The 16,463-nt window shown below is 44.6% G+C and overlaps 1 protein-coding gene across 4 annotated transcripts in view; it reads left to right on the forward strand.

The window, feature by feature from the left end:
• The window catches only part of FGD5 (FYVE, RhoGEF and PH domain containing 5), a 153,363-nt gene that overhangs the window by 117,900 nt on the left and 19,000 nt on the right, over positions 1 to 16,463 (forward strand). For 3 of the 4 annotated variants that reach the window (XM_030570192.1, XM_030570190.1, XM_030570191.1), the window contains exons 11-14: positions 4,637 to 4,708; positions 6,296 to 6,364; positions 15,132 to 15,215; positions 16,316 to 16,395. In XM_030570192.1, coding sequence (XP_030426052.1) covers positions 4,637 to 4,708; positions 6,296 to 6,364; positions 15,132 to 15,215; positions 16,316 to 16,395 — 305 coding nt within the window. The remainder of the gene's footprint in view (positions 1 to 4,636; positions 4,709 to 6,295; positions 6,365 to 15,131; positions 15,216 to 16,315; positions 16,396 to 16,463) is intronic. The other variant, XM_030570193.1, reaches the window with a different exon arrangement.

The following is a 16,463-nucleotide window of genomic DNA, read 5'->3' on the forward strand; positions in this document are numbered from 1 at the left end:
TCAGTGACACTTTCCTCACGGATCAAGACCATAAATTTTTGCTCTGCCACAACTTTTAATGTTTGTACAGAGGGATAGGCAGCAGGTAAAACTGTTCCTATGTTTCCGAAGGGGAAAAGCTGCCTTAGCAGAGCCGCTGTAAGCAGTGCTAGGGGAAAAGACTGAGACTGTAACCCAGCTCCCCCGAAGCCAGTATTAAAACCTCTGTAGCATTCCAGAGGATCAGAACTGGTCCGAACATTTTTTTGCCATAAGCCCTGAGCAGGTTTCTCTGTTCATGCAGAGATGGACTCCTGCCATGAGAATTGCATAAGTAGTTTTAGGATCTAGGGTTTTGGTTTTCCCTGATAACCTGTACCACAGATAGAGGCCATTTGCAAAATTCTGATCTGATTCTGAACATCCCAAAGTTCGGGGATGTTTGGATATGTGATGTTTGATGTGCATCCATTTCCACTTCTTTGTTTTAAAGTTTATTCCTCCTTCTTTGCCATCTATCTGGGAACAAATCTCTGTTATCCCTTAGTTCAGAGGTGGGCAAACTATGGCCTGCGGGCCACATCTGGCCTGTGGGATCCTCCTGCCCGGCCCCTGAGCTCCTGGCCCAGGAGGCTCACCCGTGGCCCCTCCCCTGATGTTCCCCGTCCCCCGCAGTCTCAGCTCACTCCGCCACCAGCGCAGTGCTCTAGGTGGCAGGGCTGCAAGCTCCTGGGGCAGCGCAGCTGCAGAGCCCGGCCTGACCCGGTCTCTGTGCTGCGCGGTGGCGATGACATAGCTGGCTCCAGCCGGGGGGTGCAGCTGTAGTGCCACCAGCCACCAGTGCTGCAGGCAGCGTGGTAAGGGGGCAGGGAGCAGGGGGGGTTGGATAGAGGGCAGGGGAGTTCAGGGGGATGATCAGGGGACAGGGATGTGGATAGGGGTCAGGGAGGTCAGAGGGTGGGGACCAGGGGTTGAATGGGGGCAGGGGTCTCGGGGGCAGTCAGGAATGAGGTGGGGGGCTGGATGGGCTGGTGAGGGGCAGTCAGGGGCAGGGGTTCCTGGGGCAGTCAGTGGACAGGGAGAAGGGGTGGTTGGATGGGGCAGGGGTCCTGGGAGGGGCTTCAGAGAACAGAGGGAGTTGGATGGGGCAGGAGTCCCAGGGGGGTGGATAGTGGGTGGGGGCCAGGCCACGACCCCCTCCCCTAACCAACCCTCCATACAATTTCCAAAACCCAATGTGGCCAGCAGGCCAAAAAGTTTGCCTGCCCCTGCCTTAGTACAACAATGTCACACTTTTGGCCCAATTAGTGTATGTATGTGATCTCCATGACACATTCAAATTCTGCAGAAGCTACACCTTCATCTGAAAAATAGCACCAGAAAGGTGAACTCTTCCATACTTTGAAGCATAGATTCAGTTCCTATGCAACTAGCTCTCTAATGCCACCACTCCCCCACTTCCTCCCCTGGAGGGCACAGCAGAGAATCTGGGCCATAGTTTGCACAGCATCTGGAGATTCTTTGGGCTTTACAGAAGTCATGGACTGTATAATTTTTGCTGATTAAGAGTTTATTTCAGAACCATTTCCTCTAAACTTCCATATTGACTTTTGCACTTTATCAGATTATTATCGCAGTAATAATATCATAGTGTTAAAGCAGTGACCTGGAAGAGATTAAACACAATTTCCTCCTTCCCCAACCTCTATAAATGCACTTCATTTTCTTGAGGGGCAGGTTTCATGAGACTCAAATTGCTGGTCTTGGAAGCTGTATTCCCGCTATTGTAACCCACTCATATACAAGCACACACAAATCCGCAACTGCTTCTTCTCTTTCATAGATTATCAATGCTGACTCTAATTACGGAACAAACTCAACAGAGTCATTCAGAATACAGTATTAATAACTTGACATGTACCTGGATGAATTCCTACACTATAATTTAGACTTGGGACAGGAGGGAGAGTCCTGTTGGTACTAACACATCATACTACACTTCCAAATCTGACAGGAGCATTGAATTACAGCCTATGTTTTCTATGGAACAGCAATAATTAATTTATTAGCATTTTCTTTAATGGTAACAATATTCTAGCACCTTTTCCCCTAGCAACTTTTACCCCAGGATTTCAAAACACTTTACAAATATTAATTAGCCCCACAGCACTCATGTGAGGTACGAAAATATTTGCATTTTACACATGCACAAACAGAAGCTCAAAGTAGACCACTGTCACACAGTATTAGAGGAACCTACTGCTCTAAGAAACATTCACTACTCTGAGCTAAGAAAGGGCTGTATTACCCTTTAAACCTCTACAGTTTATTACAGGCAGCACAGTCCTCATTTTTAGACACCTGTCCTGAATGTATCCCAGTGAGGTCCCATTACTACTGCTGGGCAGCTTCTTTTGGTCTCCAACTGCAATAGTGATCAGAAGAAATCCTAACTAAATTGCCTAAGTTTGTCATCCCGATCCCTTGGTATCCAGGATATCAACAATACCATTTGCCAAATAAAAAGGGACCGGGGTGGGTGGAGTGTCACCGTATAACAGAGGAGACCTGAGATGCTGATAGAGACTCTTTATCAAAGTTGTCAAAGTAATGACAATACACCTCTACCTCGATATAACGCTGTCCTCGGGAGCCAAAAATTCTTACCGTGTTATAGGTGAAACTGCGTTATATTGAACTTGCTTTGATCTGCCGGAGCGCACAGCCCCACCCCCTGGAGCATTGCTTTACTGTGTTATACCTGAATTTGTGTTATATCGGGTCGTGTTATATCGGGATAGATGTGTAATTAAAACCTCTTCCCTTCCCCCAGCATAAATAAGTGCCTTCTGATTGATATTGTTCCTTTAATGGGAGCATTGTTTTGGTTAGATTCATTTTACATACCATGCTGGGTGCTAAGTTGACACAACTTGCTGGCACTCATTTATTGTGCCTGTGCTGCTCAGGCCAGGTAAGCAGTTAACAGTATCAGTCTTTGGTAATAAGCTTCCTGATCTTTGCAAGGCTTTTGAAAGGAAGGACTGTGCTCGCTAGTTAACCTTTCAGACCCCTGGTACAAATCTATTAATCCTGAATGTAAAACCCCAGATAATCCTAGCAAGTTTCTAAAGTATAAAGACGTGCTTTCAATTACCTTTGTCACCTCAGCAAGAGCAGCTATTTGGTAAAAGGAGACAGCAATGTGTGGGCCCTTAGGGGGTGTATTTACGGGGGAGGGGAGCAGCATATTTTGCCTCCAGCTCACTTCCTGGATCAGGGAGGAAGAATGTCACTACAGAGTCTAATGAATCTATGGACTATAAAGTGGATAGAAAGCTGGCTAGATTGTCGGGCTCAATGGGTAGTGATCAATGGCCCGACGTCTAGCTGGCAGCCGGTATCAAGCAGAGTGCCCCAGGGGTCGGTCCTGGGGCTGGTTTTGTTCAACATCTTCATTAATTAACTGGATGATGGGATGGATTGCACCCTCAGCAAGTTCGCAGATGACACTAAGCTGGGGAGAGAGATAGATACACTGGAGGGTAGGGATAGGGTCCAGAGTGACCTAGACAAATTAGAGGATTGGACCAAAAGAAATCTGATGAGGTTCAGCAAGACAAGTGCAGAGTCCTGCACTTAGGACAAAAGATTCCCATGCACTGCTACAGGTTGGGGATCAACTGGCTAAGCGGCAGTTCTGCAGATAAGGACCTGGGGATTACAGTGGATGAGAAGCTGGATATGAGTCAACAGTGTGCCCTTGCTGCCAAGAAGGCTAACAGCATATTGGGCTGCATTAGTAGGAGCATTGCCAGCAGATCAAGGGAAGTGATTATTCCCCTGTATTTGGCACTGGTGAGGCCACATCTGGAGCATTATGTCCAGTTTTGGGACCCCCACTACAGAAAGGATGTGGACAAATTGGAGACAGTCCAGCAGAGGGTGACAAAAATGATTAGGGGGTTGGGGCACATGACTTATGAGGAGAGGCTGAGGGAACTGGGCTTATTTAGTCTGCAGAAGGGAATAGTGAGAAGGGATTTGATAGTAGCCTTCAACTACCCAAAGGGGGGTTCCAGAGAGGATGGGGCTAGGCTATTCTCAGTGGTGGCAGATGACAGAACAAGGAGCAATGGTCTCAAGTTGCAGTGGGGGAGGTCTAGGTTGGATATTAGGAAAAAACTATTTCACTAGGAGGGTAGTGAAGCACTGAAATGGGTTACCTAGGGAAGTAGTGGACTCTCCATTCTTAGAGGTTTTTAAGGCCCAGCTTGACAAAGCCCTTGGAGCAGGGGGTTGGACTATATGACCTCCTGAGGTCTCTTCTAGCCCTAATCTTCTATGATTCTATGATCAGTAATGGGCACTGTGTGGGATAGGAAGCAGCAAGTAGGAGTATCATGGACAGAAAGATGTATGGCAACCCAACCATAGGTGGGGAAGCAGCTCAATAAAGCCCCACAAAACAGTTAGGCCCCAGTAGGTCAATCTGGTCCTAATATCCCATTTGGCCCAACCTTGTCTGGGTGTCTCTGCTCTGACTCCAAACTGCTTAATGTCAATGTTATCTCTTGGTGGGGAGTGAGGGGAGAGTACGTCTGCTTGTCTAAAGAACAATCACCATCCCACCTCCTAAACTCTTTCTCTCCCTCAGGAAAACTTGCAGAAGCTGGTACACATTGAGCACAGTGTCAGGGGGCAAAGCAACCTCCTCCAGCCAGGAAGGGTGAGTGCTGCAGTCGGACCTCCTCTGATAAGGACATTGTTTTCCACCAGCTTTATTTCTGTCTGGGTGGATGGCGAGATTTCAGCCCTCATGTCTACAGGTGTTGTTTACTGGGCCATTCCGATAAGAATTGAAGCCCTGGTTTATGTAAAAGACCTTCACTCTGCCAGCACTAAGACAGACATGCCAAGTGTCTCTTGTTAGGAGTGACAGAGCAGCCCCTATTTTCTAAGCAAAGGAGCAATCAGTTTCCCACTGTAGCTGTCCGCAAAGCTCACCGGTACAGTGTATTTCATTAGAGTCGCTATCGTTTTCCCCATAATGTTCATGTTTAAAGTTCTCAAGTGCTGGCAAGTACAGACTGTCGGTCTCGGAGCTTGGCAGTTGTATTTGGCTGGGTGAAGAGCTTGGAATGAGGGGAAATGACTTGTTTTCATTATTGTTATTCTTCTCATTCCCTAGAGGTATTTTTCAAGTAATATATAATTCATAAGTGACACAGAAATAGAAGTGTCTGTATCACATACAGACACACACACACTGTACCTAAGTATCTCTTCACATGCTTTGCCTTGTCTTCCACATCAGATTCAAGTTGCTTGTCCTCACTTTTAAGCCTGCACAGTTCAGCTTCCCTCCCTCTATCCCTCAGCTTAATCTTCCTTTCTTGAGCCCTACAAACATGAAACTTCCCTTCAGTATAACAACATCTTAAAACAAAAACTTTTATGTAACTCTCAAAATGTTCACACTACTAACCTAAGGAACCGCAGAATCTCTCCATTGCAGACCTCATCTACCTTTTCCTCTACCACGCCAGGTAATGTTTTAACTTGGGGCCTGATTTTACCATCCCTAACGCATGAGATTTGCAGGATTTGGCCCTTCTGTAAATTATTCTGGAAGGGCACACTAGGTCAGATTCTGATCTCATTTACAGCAGTGTAAATCTATATTAATTCCATTGACTTCAACGGAGTTACTCTAGATCTACTCTCAAGTTAGTGAGATCAGAATCTAGTCCATTGTCTTGACTGGTGTGAGAAGGGCCATATGTATCTGTGGTGCTACATAAATAATAATTATATAGGGACAGAGAGAGAGAGAGACTATATGTCTATGTGTGTGTTTGCATATATGCTGTGATTCTAATACTCTTGCAGCCCATGTTCACCTGGTGTTTGTTGGTTCATTCTCATTGTAGGGGATATTTAAAAGGTGAATGTCCTTTTCTCGGAGTCCGTTAAATGTTGATTCCACTACCCTTGACAGAGTCATTTCTGTATAAACACAGCGGATAATAGGGAAGAGAAGTAAGCAAGAAACTGCCCTGTCCCTGACAGATGTATAGTACTGGTATGAAAGTAAATGGTAAAAAGGAGCAACACTGACACTTGGCTGACCCAGGACAGATAGGACTGATCTGAATAATGAATAGACCTTATTGTCATGAGGAGATCAGGCTAGCAAGACAGGAGTGTTAGAATCTCCTCCAGTAAAGGCAAAAGCATTTAATTCCCTCTGTTCTCTTTGAGGGGTATTCGGTGTTCACAATAATGATACTGATGCCTCTGTTTCTTCCCTCAGGAGTTTCTGAAAGAGGGAACACTGATAAAAGTGTCCGGGAAAAACAGGCATCCTCGGCATTTGTTCTTGGTAAGGATATTTCATTGGTTTGTTGCCTTTCTCATATCATATCATGGGTTTCCATGACTACTAACGAGACTGAATATGGCCCTGAACTACAGCTGAGCTTGTGCATATCGGGGCTGCCAGGTAATTTTAAATAGCACTGGTGACGTAACATATTGGCATGTGTCAATGAGTGAGATGTTGACTTCTAGGATGTAATTTTCAGAAGGGTTCAGTACCTACAGCTGGCACCAGAATTTCAGAAGAGCTCAGCACAATGAAAGTGGCTCTGACTTTGAGCTAACAATTAATTCAGTTTCTCCTCAGGTTGAATCTCCCAATCTTCCAACCTGGTTTGGTTGCTCCAGTGATTTGACCTTCCAGCTAAGCCATTAAAGAAAAGAGTTCACCCCTTTCAGGGTATTCAAGTCCAAAACACACACACAAGAGTCTTCCACCCCCAGTCCCAAGCTGGGCACAACCCCTCCTGCCTGAGGGTCGGTCTGTCTTCACTCTGGGAAACTGCAGACACTCTTCAACCTACGCTGTGGGCTTTGTTCTCACCCCTCAGGCCCTCCTGGGCTTCTCTGAGACCGTCCCTGCTCTCTACCAAGCAGTGACTCTCAGGCCTTCCTACTTAGAGTCTTCCTTCTCTCCACAAGTGTCTGTCTTATCTCCATACCAGAAGGCCAGACTTAGCTACATGATCTGTCTGCCCCATGATTGCTCATTTTCTCCACTATGGAAGGTGAGCTAAGGGTGTCTTAGGTGGAGCTGGACCCATCTCCCCTTAAAGGGCCAATCACCCTGTGAAAGGCTGGGTGCTGAAAACCAGACTCTAATTGGGGGAACTGAGAACTTGAAAATCTGCCCCTGAGCTCTTTTGGAAATTTGGTCCCTAGTGTCTGACCAACAGGGAGGATAAGGAAGCCACTACTAGCAAGAGCTTAAAAAAATGATTTTGGCTCAAGAAGTAGAGCCTTGTTTTTGGCGCTCAAGGATGTGAGTTCTAGTCCCAGTTCTCCATTTGTGCATGAGTTTATGGTATCTAGTTATTATATCTGTTGTCTGTGGCACATTCTTTCTTCTGGAAACATAACATCTCTGCACATTTGGCTAGAGGAACTGCTCCCCCAACATCTTTTCTAATGTATTTTTTGTTGTGGTGTTTTTTTTTTAACATTAATGATTTTCCTTTGTATTAGACAGTATTGGCTAATGGCTATAGCAGAGATCTGGGGATCAGGACTTCAGGGTTCTATTCTCAACTCTGCAGCTAGTTCACTCCATAATTACAGGCAAATAATTTTGTCTTTCTGCATCTGATTTAACCCCTGTATACCCTGGGGATAAAGATACTTACTTGCTTTCTAAGGGCTTGTGATGCTTAATTTATTGATGACTGAAAAGTTCTTGAGATCCTCAAAAGAAATGTGCCATAGAAATACTGAGTAGTGTTGTTACAATACTGTGTTGCAAAATTTAATTTAAAGTCATGGGATAAATGCTTAAAATACTGTATTTTCTGCAGATTTTCTAAATCTTGAACAGGGAAATTTACACTGAGGCAAATATGAAAATAAGAGAATACTTATACCAAAGTTACATACTTTACCATGGATTCTTCATATTTCCTCTTCTGATTATTATTTCATAGTTATGTGAAAAAACTTCCTTGCTCACTGCTCAACTTCTCTGCCTGCTTCATCATGAGAGGCTTGATTGATTTTGTGTGGGACACCATGCTGCCCTTATGCTTCTTTAATGGCCTCATTGATTACTGCAAAACTCAGACTTTTATGTATTGGAAGTAATGGGTCTAGCCAAAATCTTCATGATGTGATATCACTGCAGTGCTCTTTTATTGAATCTTCCTGGACAATCTGAAACAATAGCACGACTGCCTGTGGCAAAATTGCCATTGATTTCAACTGGACCAAGGTTTGGCCTTAAGAAAGTGACCCATTCAGCTGTATGGTGGTTAACTCTGAAACTTACTGATGCCAGTGTGAATGTTGATATTGTTAATTGTTTTACTGCTGATTATTTTAGCAGAAATAGCTAACTGTTTTAGTGCTGTGAGTGGATTTTGGAATTGTGGACAGAATTTGAGCAGACTGCCATGATGTTCATATGGTCATAATTCCACTATCAGAATCTGTGGCTGAACTACAGGACCAAACAGGAGGAGCAAAAATCAGATAGAGAGACAATCTAGTTTAAGTAATAAACAGGGATAGGAGAATAATTTAAACTCATGGGGAAAGATAAGCTGAGCCAAGTTTCAAATAAGATATATTTGAAAGCTTATCCTCAGCTTGAAAGTCACAGAGGCAGAAAATACTACCAAAACGAACGAAGCACTGAAATAAGTGTAAATTTATTATTAGGGGGCTTTGTGGTGGCAACTACCAGTTGAGGAACAATATCACGCTTCATCTAAAGATTCTGCTGCTCAAAGCTGGATGTCAGCTGCAGGGAGTGAAATAATCCCTTGGCAGATGGAGATATTACATTATGTAGCCCAGTGGTTCTCAACCTGTGGCCCATGGGCCACTTGAAGCCCAGTCAGCACATAGCTGTGGCCCATGTGACATCCTCAGGGCCATAGAGGTAATATATATACGGTGTGACTGCAGCCCATATAACGCATGGAGAGCTGCATATGCAGCCCACAATGGTAAATAGGTTGAGAACCACTGTTGTAACCCATGAAAAAGGGGGAAATGATTGCAAAATAAAATAACTCTCACGTTAAACTCTGAATATGTTTGCATTATCTCCCTGTCCCCAGTAATACTGCAGAATCTGTCAATCACTCAGGGAGTGTGCTTATTGGACTATTTGTCCTGTTAAACCAGCAAGGAGACTGCTGCACAGCTCTGGCACTTATCTAATTCTTGATATATAGCACACCTCCTATATGAGCCCTGAACCCGTACCGTACATCTCTGCCAGTGCAAGCAATCCTGGCCTGCAGCACCCCATCCAACCACCAGCACTGGACATGTATCCATATTACACTTGGTTCTGCCAATGCACTTCATCCTTGACCTGCAGGACCTGCAATAGCAGTCCTGAGGCCCTGGCTCAGGGGCCCATCTCACTTCTGACCTCCAGCAGCCCCAGCTATTCCAGCTTCAGAATCCTCTGGATTTGACTTCTAACTGTACTAGAAAAAATAACTTAATACTCTCCCAAAGGAGGGGAAAGCCTAGATTTTAAAATCATCATTCATTCAAAACCCTGACAAATCTTCAAGGGTGATATCCTAATCCTATTGAAGTTGCTTGCAAAACTCCATGGGGACCAGGATTTGGCCTGACATATTTTGCAAAATGTAATTTTCAGATCCTTTGCGGATTTTTAATGGGCCCTACTGTGTCAATTGCTATGCCAAAAAAGTGCATTAAAATGGGATACGTGTGATTGGGTTTTGCTTTGATTTTGTTTGGGTGAAATAAGTAAATGCGTCTGAATAGACCTAAAAAAAAAATCAGAAGGAAGGATTGTATTTCAGAAATGCTCGGGAGAGGCCTAATTCTGCTCCCATTGACATCAAGTTAGGGCAAAGCGAGGGCCGGCTCCAGGCACCAGCCCAGCAAGCAGCTGCTTGGGGTGGCCAACAGTGAGAGGCAGCACGTCCTGGTCTTCAGCGGCGGGTCCCTCACTCCCTCTCGGAGCAAAGGACCAGCCACTGAATTGCAGCCGAAGACTGAAGCAGCGGTGGTAGAGCTGCAGATTGTGATCACGGCATTTTTTTTTTTTCCTTTTTGCTGCTTGGGGCAGCAAAAACCCTGGAGCCGACCCTGGCCAAAGCTGAGTGCTTTGGAGAACCTCTCCCAGAAAGCACATGCTGGAGCAAAAGCCTGAGAAGGGATTTTATCCCCCAATTTACCCTAGAAATAAATCAAACTCAAGTTGTGGTTAGAACATGCTGTTAAAATGGTGTGTGTATGTGTGCCATGCCTCATGTGTTTCAAACCACGCTTTGTGTAAGTCTTGGTGTTGTGTGTATTTGTGTTCACATGTGGGGCATAGGTCTGTAATGTGCAGTTCTGTGTGTGTGTATAAGCAAGTGTGTGGCATGTACATGCATGTATTTTATGCAGGTGTGTAAACCTGCGTAAGTTGATGAATGTCTGTTGTGTGTATTGCGAAGCTACTGAGCTGGCTGTCTTGTGTAGGCCAATGGTATTATTGAATCTGGTGTTTCCTGGCAGGATATTTGGTGTGTTTTGCTGGGCGCCTGTTTCCTGAGTCCAGTCTCTGTTTACACGGATGTTGGAGGCTCTTTGCAGAGAGCACAGAATGGGCCGCTGAAGCTGGCAGGCCTCCTAATCGCCCCCCGACTACAGGACTCTTCGACTCAGACACTATCTCTTATCTCACACTTCCAAGAATTTCTCTACAAAAGCTGCTTGTGTTGGACGTGAGGCGGGGGAAGCTGCCATTGACTGGGAGATTTTGTTCAACACTCCAGACAACCAGGCTGGAGTTTAGCAGGATTCTGAGAAGTGCAATGTCATCCCAACATGAGGCTCAATCCTGCACCCTTGAAGTTAATAGGAGTTTTATCATTGAGTGAATTGGGAGCAGTATAGGGCTCTTAGAGAACAAACTTAGGACAATCAAATGTGTGGCAGAAGTTTCTGGAGAGTAAATGCACTGGATGCAGTTAGTATTAGGGGTGGGTGAACTTGTCTGGCCTAATTTTGAATCCACTTGAACATCATAGGTTTGGAAATTCAATGTGAATTCTAATGTTATTGGGTTCACATCACACTTAGAAGAGACTGTGATGAAAGGAACGGAGGGAGAAGAGTTAGAGCAGGGAATGTATTGGTGGAGTGTGTGTATGTATAGAGGAGCACAGAATAGAAATACTGGTTCCATCAATATCTCCTGTGCAGTTCAAGAACCCCAGACATTTAAATCCCTCGGTGATCTCTGGCACTGACTCTCTTTAATCTCACACCCCTACAATACAGTATGTATTGCCATGCAAACCTCCATGACAGTTGCATTCACTATGGACTTCCTGATCCCAAACTGGTGCCCAACTGACTAGTAACTATCCAAGGCAGCCAATTTGCACAGGACTCTCTTTTTTTCTGGAAGTTTTGTCCTTGTGGGGGCAGTGCAGTATTGAGGCTAGCTCTCCTTCAACTTATATAGTTAGTTCTGTTCATCCCAAGTCTTGAGAACAGTTTACTCCACCAATATGCACTTCTTGTCAGGACCCAAAAGTAGTGCTCCACCTGGTGATTATCAACCTCGGGTACTGCATGAAGTTGGTTATGCTGGGACAGATGGTGCCTCACAAAAACTCCATCAGCTGCTAGTCTTGGTCTCTGGCTCTTCACAGGCACTGCCAGAAGGGCCTCCACTTCCTTGCCTCAGACACCCAACAGCTAATTTTCAAAATTTCAGTAGAAATCAAGTCAATAGGAGTTTTACCATTCACGTAAGTGGAAGCAATATAGGGACCATAGAGGAAAAATACTGTAAAATCCTTAGGACAATCAAACATATGGCTGGAGTTTCTGGAAACCAAGCAAGAAGTGAGAGCTGAGCACATTCATTCTGGCCTACATTTTGAGAAAAGGCCTAGGAAACGGAGTCAGCAGCCAGGATTTTCCAAGGGATTGGAGCAGTTTGATCTCCTCTACCACAATTCCCCTGGGATTCCTGAAGGCTGCCAGAAAGTCTTTCATTACCTTTCAGAAACCACTACTTTGAGAAGCTGTATAGGGATAGGTACCCAATGGGCAGTGCAACTGCAATGGTGTAGAAAAGCGTACATGGGACAAAAGGCAAAGCTACAACTGAAATACCCCGGCTACTATGGACCACTGGACTGCTGGTACTAAGACTAGTACTAGCCAACCAATTCATTTACCCACAATTCAATTCTCTAGTGTACACAGCCAGGGAAAGCAGCAGGCATGGCAGCACCTCTGTGCCTCTTTTACATAGCATCCCTCTCCTGGCAAACAATGAAATATTCATCCTAATTTCATTGCAAGGAGTCATTGCTAGTGGGACCTTATAAGAGATTGGAGCCACATTTCTCCTCTGTGCACCATGCCAAAACAGAAGGAAAAACAAACTCCACCTCCTGTGGGCAATTACAAAACAAAGCCATCATCAAGGATTAATAAAATCTTAGGATACTAAGCTGCCATGGCAACAGTATGCACTTGGGTTTTTTTAAAAAAAATTTAATAAATAAAATAAACAGGGTTTACAGCCAACGAGGCACAGCAGTGCATGCTAGGAAGATCCTATGTTTTTTATGAGATTTTTGTGTTTGTGTGATTTAGTGCCCTTCATTCGCTGCCTTTTCTGTGGTTTGGAATCACCCCGAAGTATGTGGCACTGTTAACTGGCAAAGGAGGAGACTGCTTTCTTCTGTAATCCAGTAACCTTTGAAAATTCAAGGGATGCTTTCATCCACCAACTCTCTGGCAGAATCTCCAAGTGGAGGTGAAAGTAAACAGAAGAGAATCGAGGTCATTTTCAGATGATAATAAAAAAAACAAGTCTTTCTTTCTTTCTTTTTTTTTAGCAATTGCTGCCATCCCAGCTGATACTAACTTCAGTTAAAAAGCTCATCCCTCCAGTGAGATCAAGCAAACAATAGCTCATTCCAGCTGCTTTTCAATGAACAGTTTGCTAGGTTTACCTCCCTTAACCTCTCTGATCCCCAATTTCCAATAGGCTGTGATGAATTCCTCTCTGTAGCTAGCACAGCCCTGGTTAAACTGAGAATCATAATATGATCAGTACAGTGCAGATGTCACTGCGCTGATTAGATTAATGTTAGCACAATTGGTAATTTATGAAGCAATAAGGAAATGGTATAAAAACTCCATGACAAGCCATTTGTCACCCAGTTCTATGGAAATTCTGTTGTTATACCATTAGAGGAGTAAACGCTTCACTTCAGAACAGAGAGACTACAGCTTGAGACTTTTCTTCCTTCTCAGAGTTATAGTTTCAATGTAATAATAATACTTTTCGTCTGAGGATCTCAAAAGAGCTTTACAAATACCAATGAATTAAGCCTCACCACTGGGATGTAGGCACCCCATTTTAAAGATGGGTAACTGAGGCACAGACTTGCCCAAAGTCAGACAGTGGCAGCACCAAGAACAGAATCCACAGGTGAACTCCTGACTCCTTTGAAGTCAATAGGATCTTTGTCATTGACTTCAGTGTAGCCAGGATTTCACCCTACGAATCCTAACTCCAAGTCTCCCTTCTCTAGCCACTAGAAACTGTTCTGTCTCTGCAAGAAAGCTGAACAATGACCTTCTAAGAAAACATTCAGAGGGTCCTAAAGGTTCCATTTTTTCAGGCAAGGGCATTGGTGGAAGCAGAGGAGGACAGAAAAACATTTAGGGCCCAGTAAAAGAAATGACTAGGTGGCAGCTCAACTTCTCGTAATGTCCAGTGCCAGTGACATCCTTGTGATCAGAAAGGGGGTCTGCAGGGTTCAAATCTAGATCCATTGAGCCTGGCAGAGTTACACCAGGGATGAATTTGTCCCTTTTTGTATGAAGCTATTTTATAAACCAACAAGTTCCAGGGAGAAAGATGGGACTTTAAGTAGCAGATGGATATTTCTCATAAATGGAAAAGAGCTCTCTCAGCCCTTTGGTGTATATCAGATGCAGAACAAGCACTCAGTGATATGGTGGTCTGTTGAAGATAATGCTTGTAGGGTTAAGTCAGACCACAGTAGGGCCTTGGAAAATAAATAATTGGAAATGTACCAATCTCCTAGAACTGGAAGGGACCTTGAAAGGTCATTGAGTCCAGTCCCCTGCCTTCACTAGCAGGACCAAGTACTGATTTATGCCTCAAATCCCTAAGTGGCCCCCTCAAGGGTTGAACTCACAACCCTAGGTTTAGTAGGCCAATGCTCAACCCACTGAGCTATCCCTCCCCCCTAATCTCACAGTAGGGTTCCCCAAGCAGCTTCCCCAAGATCATTGCAACTTACACCCACTTTTCACTGTTTTCACCGAAGGGCCGCAGAGAATGGAAGACCATCTGATTCTGTGGGGTCTGTACATGCCAAGGCCCAGCCCTAATCACATTTCATTGGCATTTTCATTGGGGAGATAATGCAAGGTTGTTCACGGCTCAGTGTGAAGGATAACATTTTCTATACTAGGGGATGGCATCTCCATTGCCTTTCCCGAGCCTAGAGTGACCAGATGTCCTGATTTTATAGGGCCAGTCCTGATTTTTGGGGCTTTTTCTTATATAGGCACCTATGACCCCTCCACCCCCGTCCCAATTTTTCACACTTGCTATCTGGTCACCCTACCCGAGCCTCTTGCACCCAGTCTCTCAAGATTTTTCTGATGGTGGATGCCAAAGTTTCTCCAAGTTCTGAGTACTAATGTGTATGTGCAATAGCAAGAGCTCCAGAGCCACAGGTTCAAAAGGGGTTAGCTGGGATGTGTATGTGCTGAGATGGTGCATTCAGACGGTCTGTAGCCTTTCCCTTAACACAAACAGCCATTCCACCTACACTGAGCACTTAGTAATTAACAACAGTCGAAATGTGCCTGAAATGTGCCAAAAGCTAAACACTCTGGAGCTTTGTAGAAGTTTGGATCTGGATCTGAACTTCGTGGCTCATCCCTGTCTTTAGTAACAATTCATGCAATTTGTTAAGTCACTGCTGGCTCTGGGTATCCCTCCTACCCAAGAATAATGGTTAGGCTTGCAAGACATATTGCAAATTATTGATTTTGCCTTTCTCTTCACATAGATGAATGATATTCTGCTGTACACATATCCCCAGAAGGATGGCAAATACCGACTGAAGAACACCTTGGCTGTGTCCGGCATGAGGGTAATGCTTAGTTCAGACAGCAACCTGGCATTAAAGTTTATTTGGGGCTTATTGGCTGCCTTGTTAATGCTTTGCCAGTTTATGTCTCCTTTCCATTGACTGAAAGGAAAAAGAGCATTTTATCTAATGAGTCCCTTGCAGGTTCCAGGAATTAAAGAGGAAAATATAAAGTACACAAATAAAAGAATATCTGAAAGGTTGCAGATTAGCATGACTGCCTCATTTGGGCTGGTGATGAATAAAGCAAACCAAACTCAAAGTTACTATCTGATCATGACTTTTCACAGAAGCTAAAGAGGGAAAAGACATCCCATCTAGTCCTTTTCCCTCTCCCTGTTCCCTACAATATACTAACCAGGGTTTTAGCACCTCCTAAAAATTCACGCTCACGTCATTCCCTTCTTCGGGAGCTTTCACGTCCATCCCCTTCAGCCTATGGGGCAGACCACCCTGCTAGACCAAGGCTGAAATGATTATTTGGAGAGTCCCTATGTTTTCTGTATTCCACCTGGCATGTTGGAGGCTGAGTTTGGAATCAGGCTGGAGAGTTCGCGGTTGGGTTTGGGTTCTGTACTTGAGATGGAATGAGATCAGGATGTTCATCTAGGGAAACAGTTGCAAGAAAATGCCCCAGCTGAGAGGAAAGAAGGCCCAGACTGGGGACCTGTCAGGGGTAACAGGACACCAGACCTGAACACCCCGCTTGTTTGTTTTTTAATATAAATCTGAACACAAATTTTGTCCCCTATGTTTGTAATGGGCCAAACACAAACTCTGGCTATACCTGTCTCTATATCCAAGACATCACCATAGTATCTATACATGGAACACACCCCAAATTGGCAATAATATGGACCAAAAATCCCACCAGGATCAGCCCAACTGACCCTGGACCCCACTGTCACATTGTGCTGGGCTGCCCACTATCTTGTCCCCACTAGCCTCTTAGCAACTGAGAACATTGTGAGTACTAGACTTTGATGGTTAACACTCAAACTGTTGGAGTTTCACAGATCTCTGTGCATCAAGAGTTTTACCATGTGCTGACCATAGATGGTTTAAATCACTCTGTCCTTCATTTACGTGTCATTTGTTTCTAGGTCAGCCGCCCAGTGACAGAAAAAGCCCAAAACGTCCTGAAGATTGAATACGCTGAACACTGCCTGACCCTGTCAGCAAGGTATTCTCTCATACCAGCCATGGCAAAGGGTGTTTATTTTAGCTATATCTCTAGACCAGTCCAACCAC

The sequence above is a fragment of the Gopherus evgoodei genome, chromosome 7 (genome assembly GCF_007399415.2).
Source record: "Gopherus evgoodei ecotype Sinaloan lineage chromosome 7, rGopEvg1_v1.p, whole genome shotgun sequence".
In the NCBI taxonomy this organism is placed as follows: domain Eukaryota; kingdom Metazoa; phylum Chordata; order Testudines; family Testudinidae; genus Gopherus; species Gopherus evgoodei.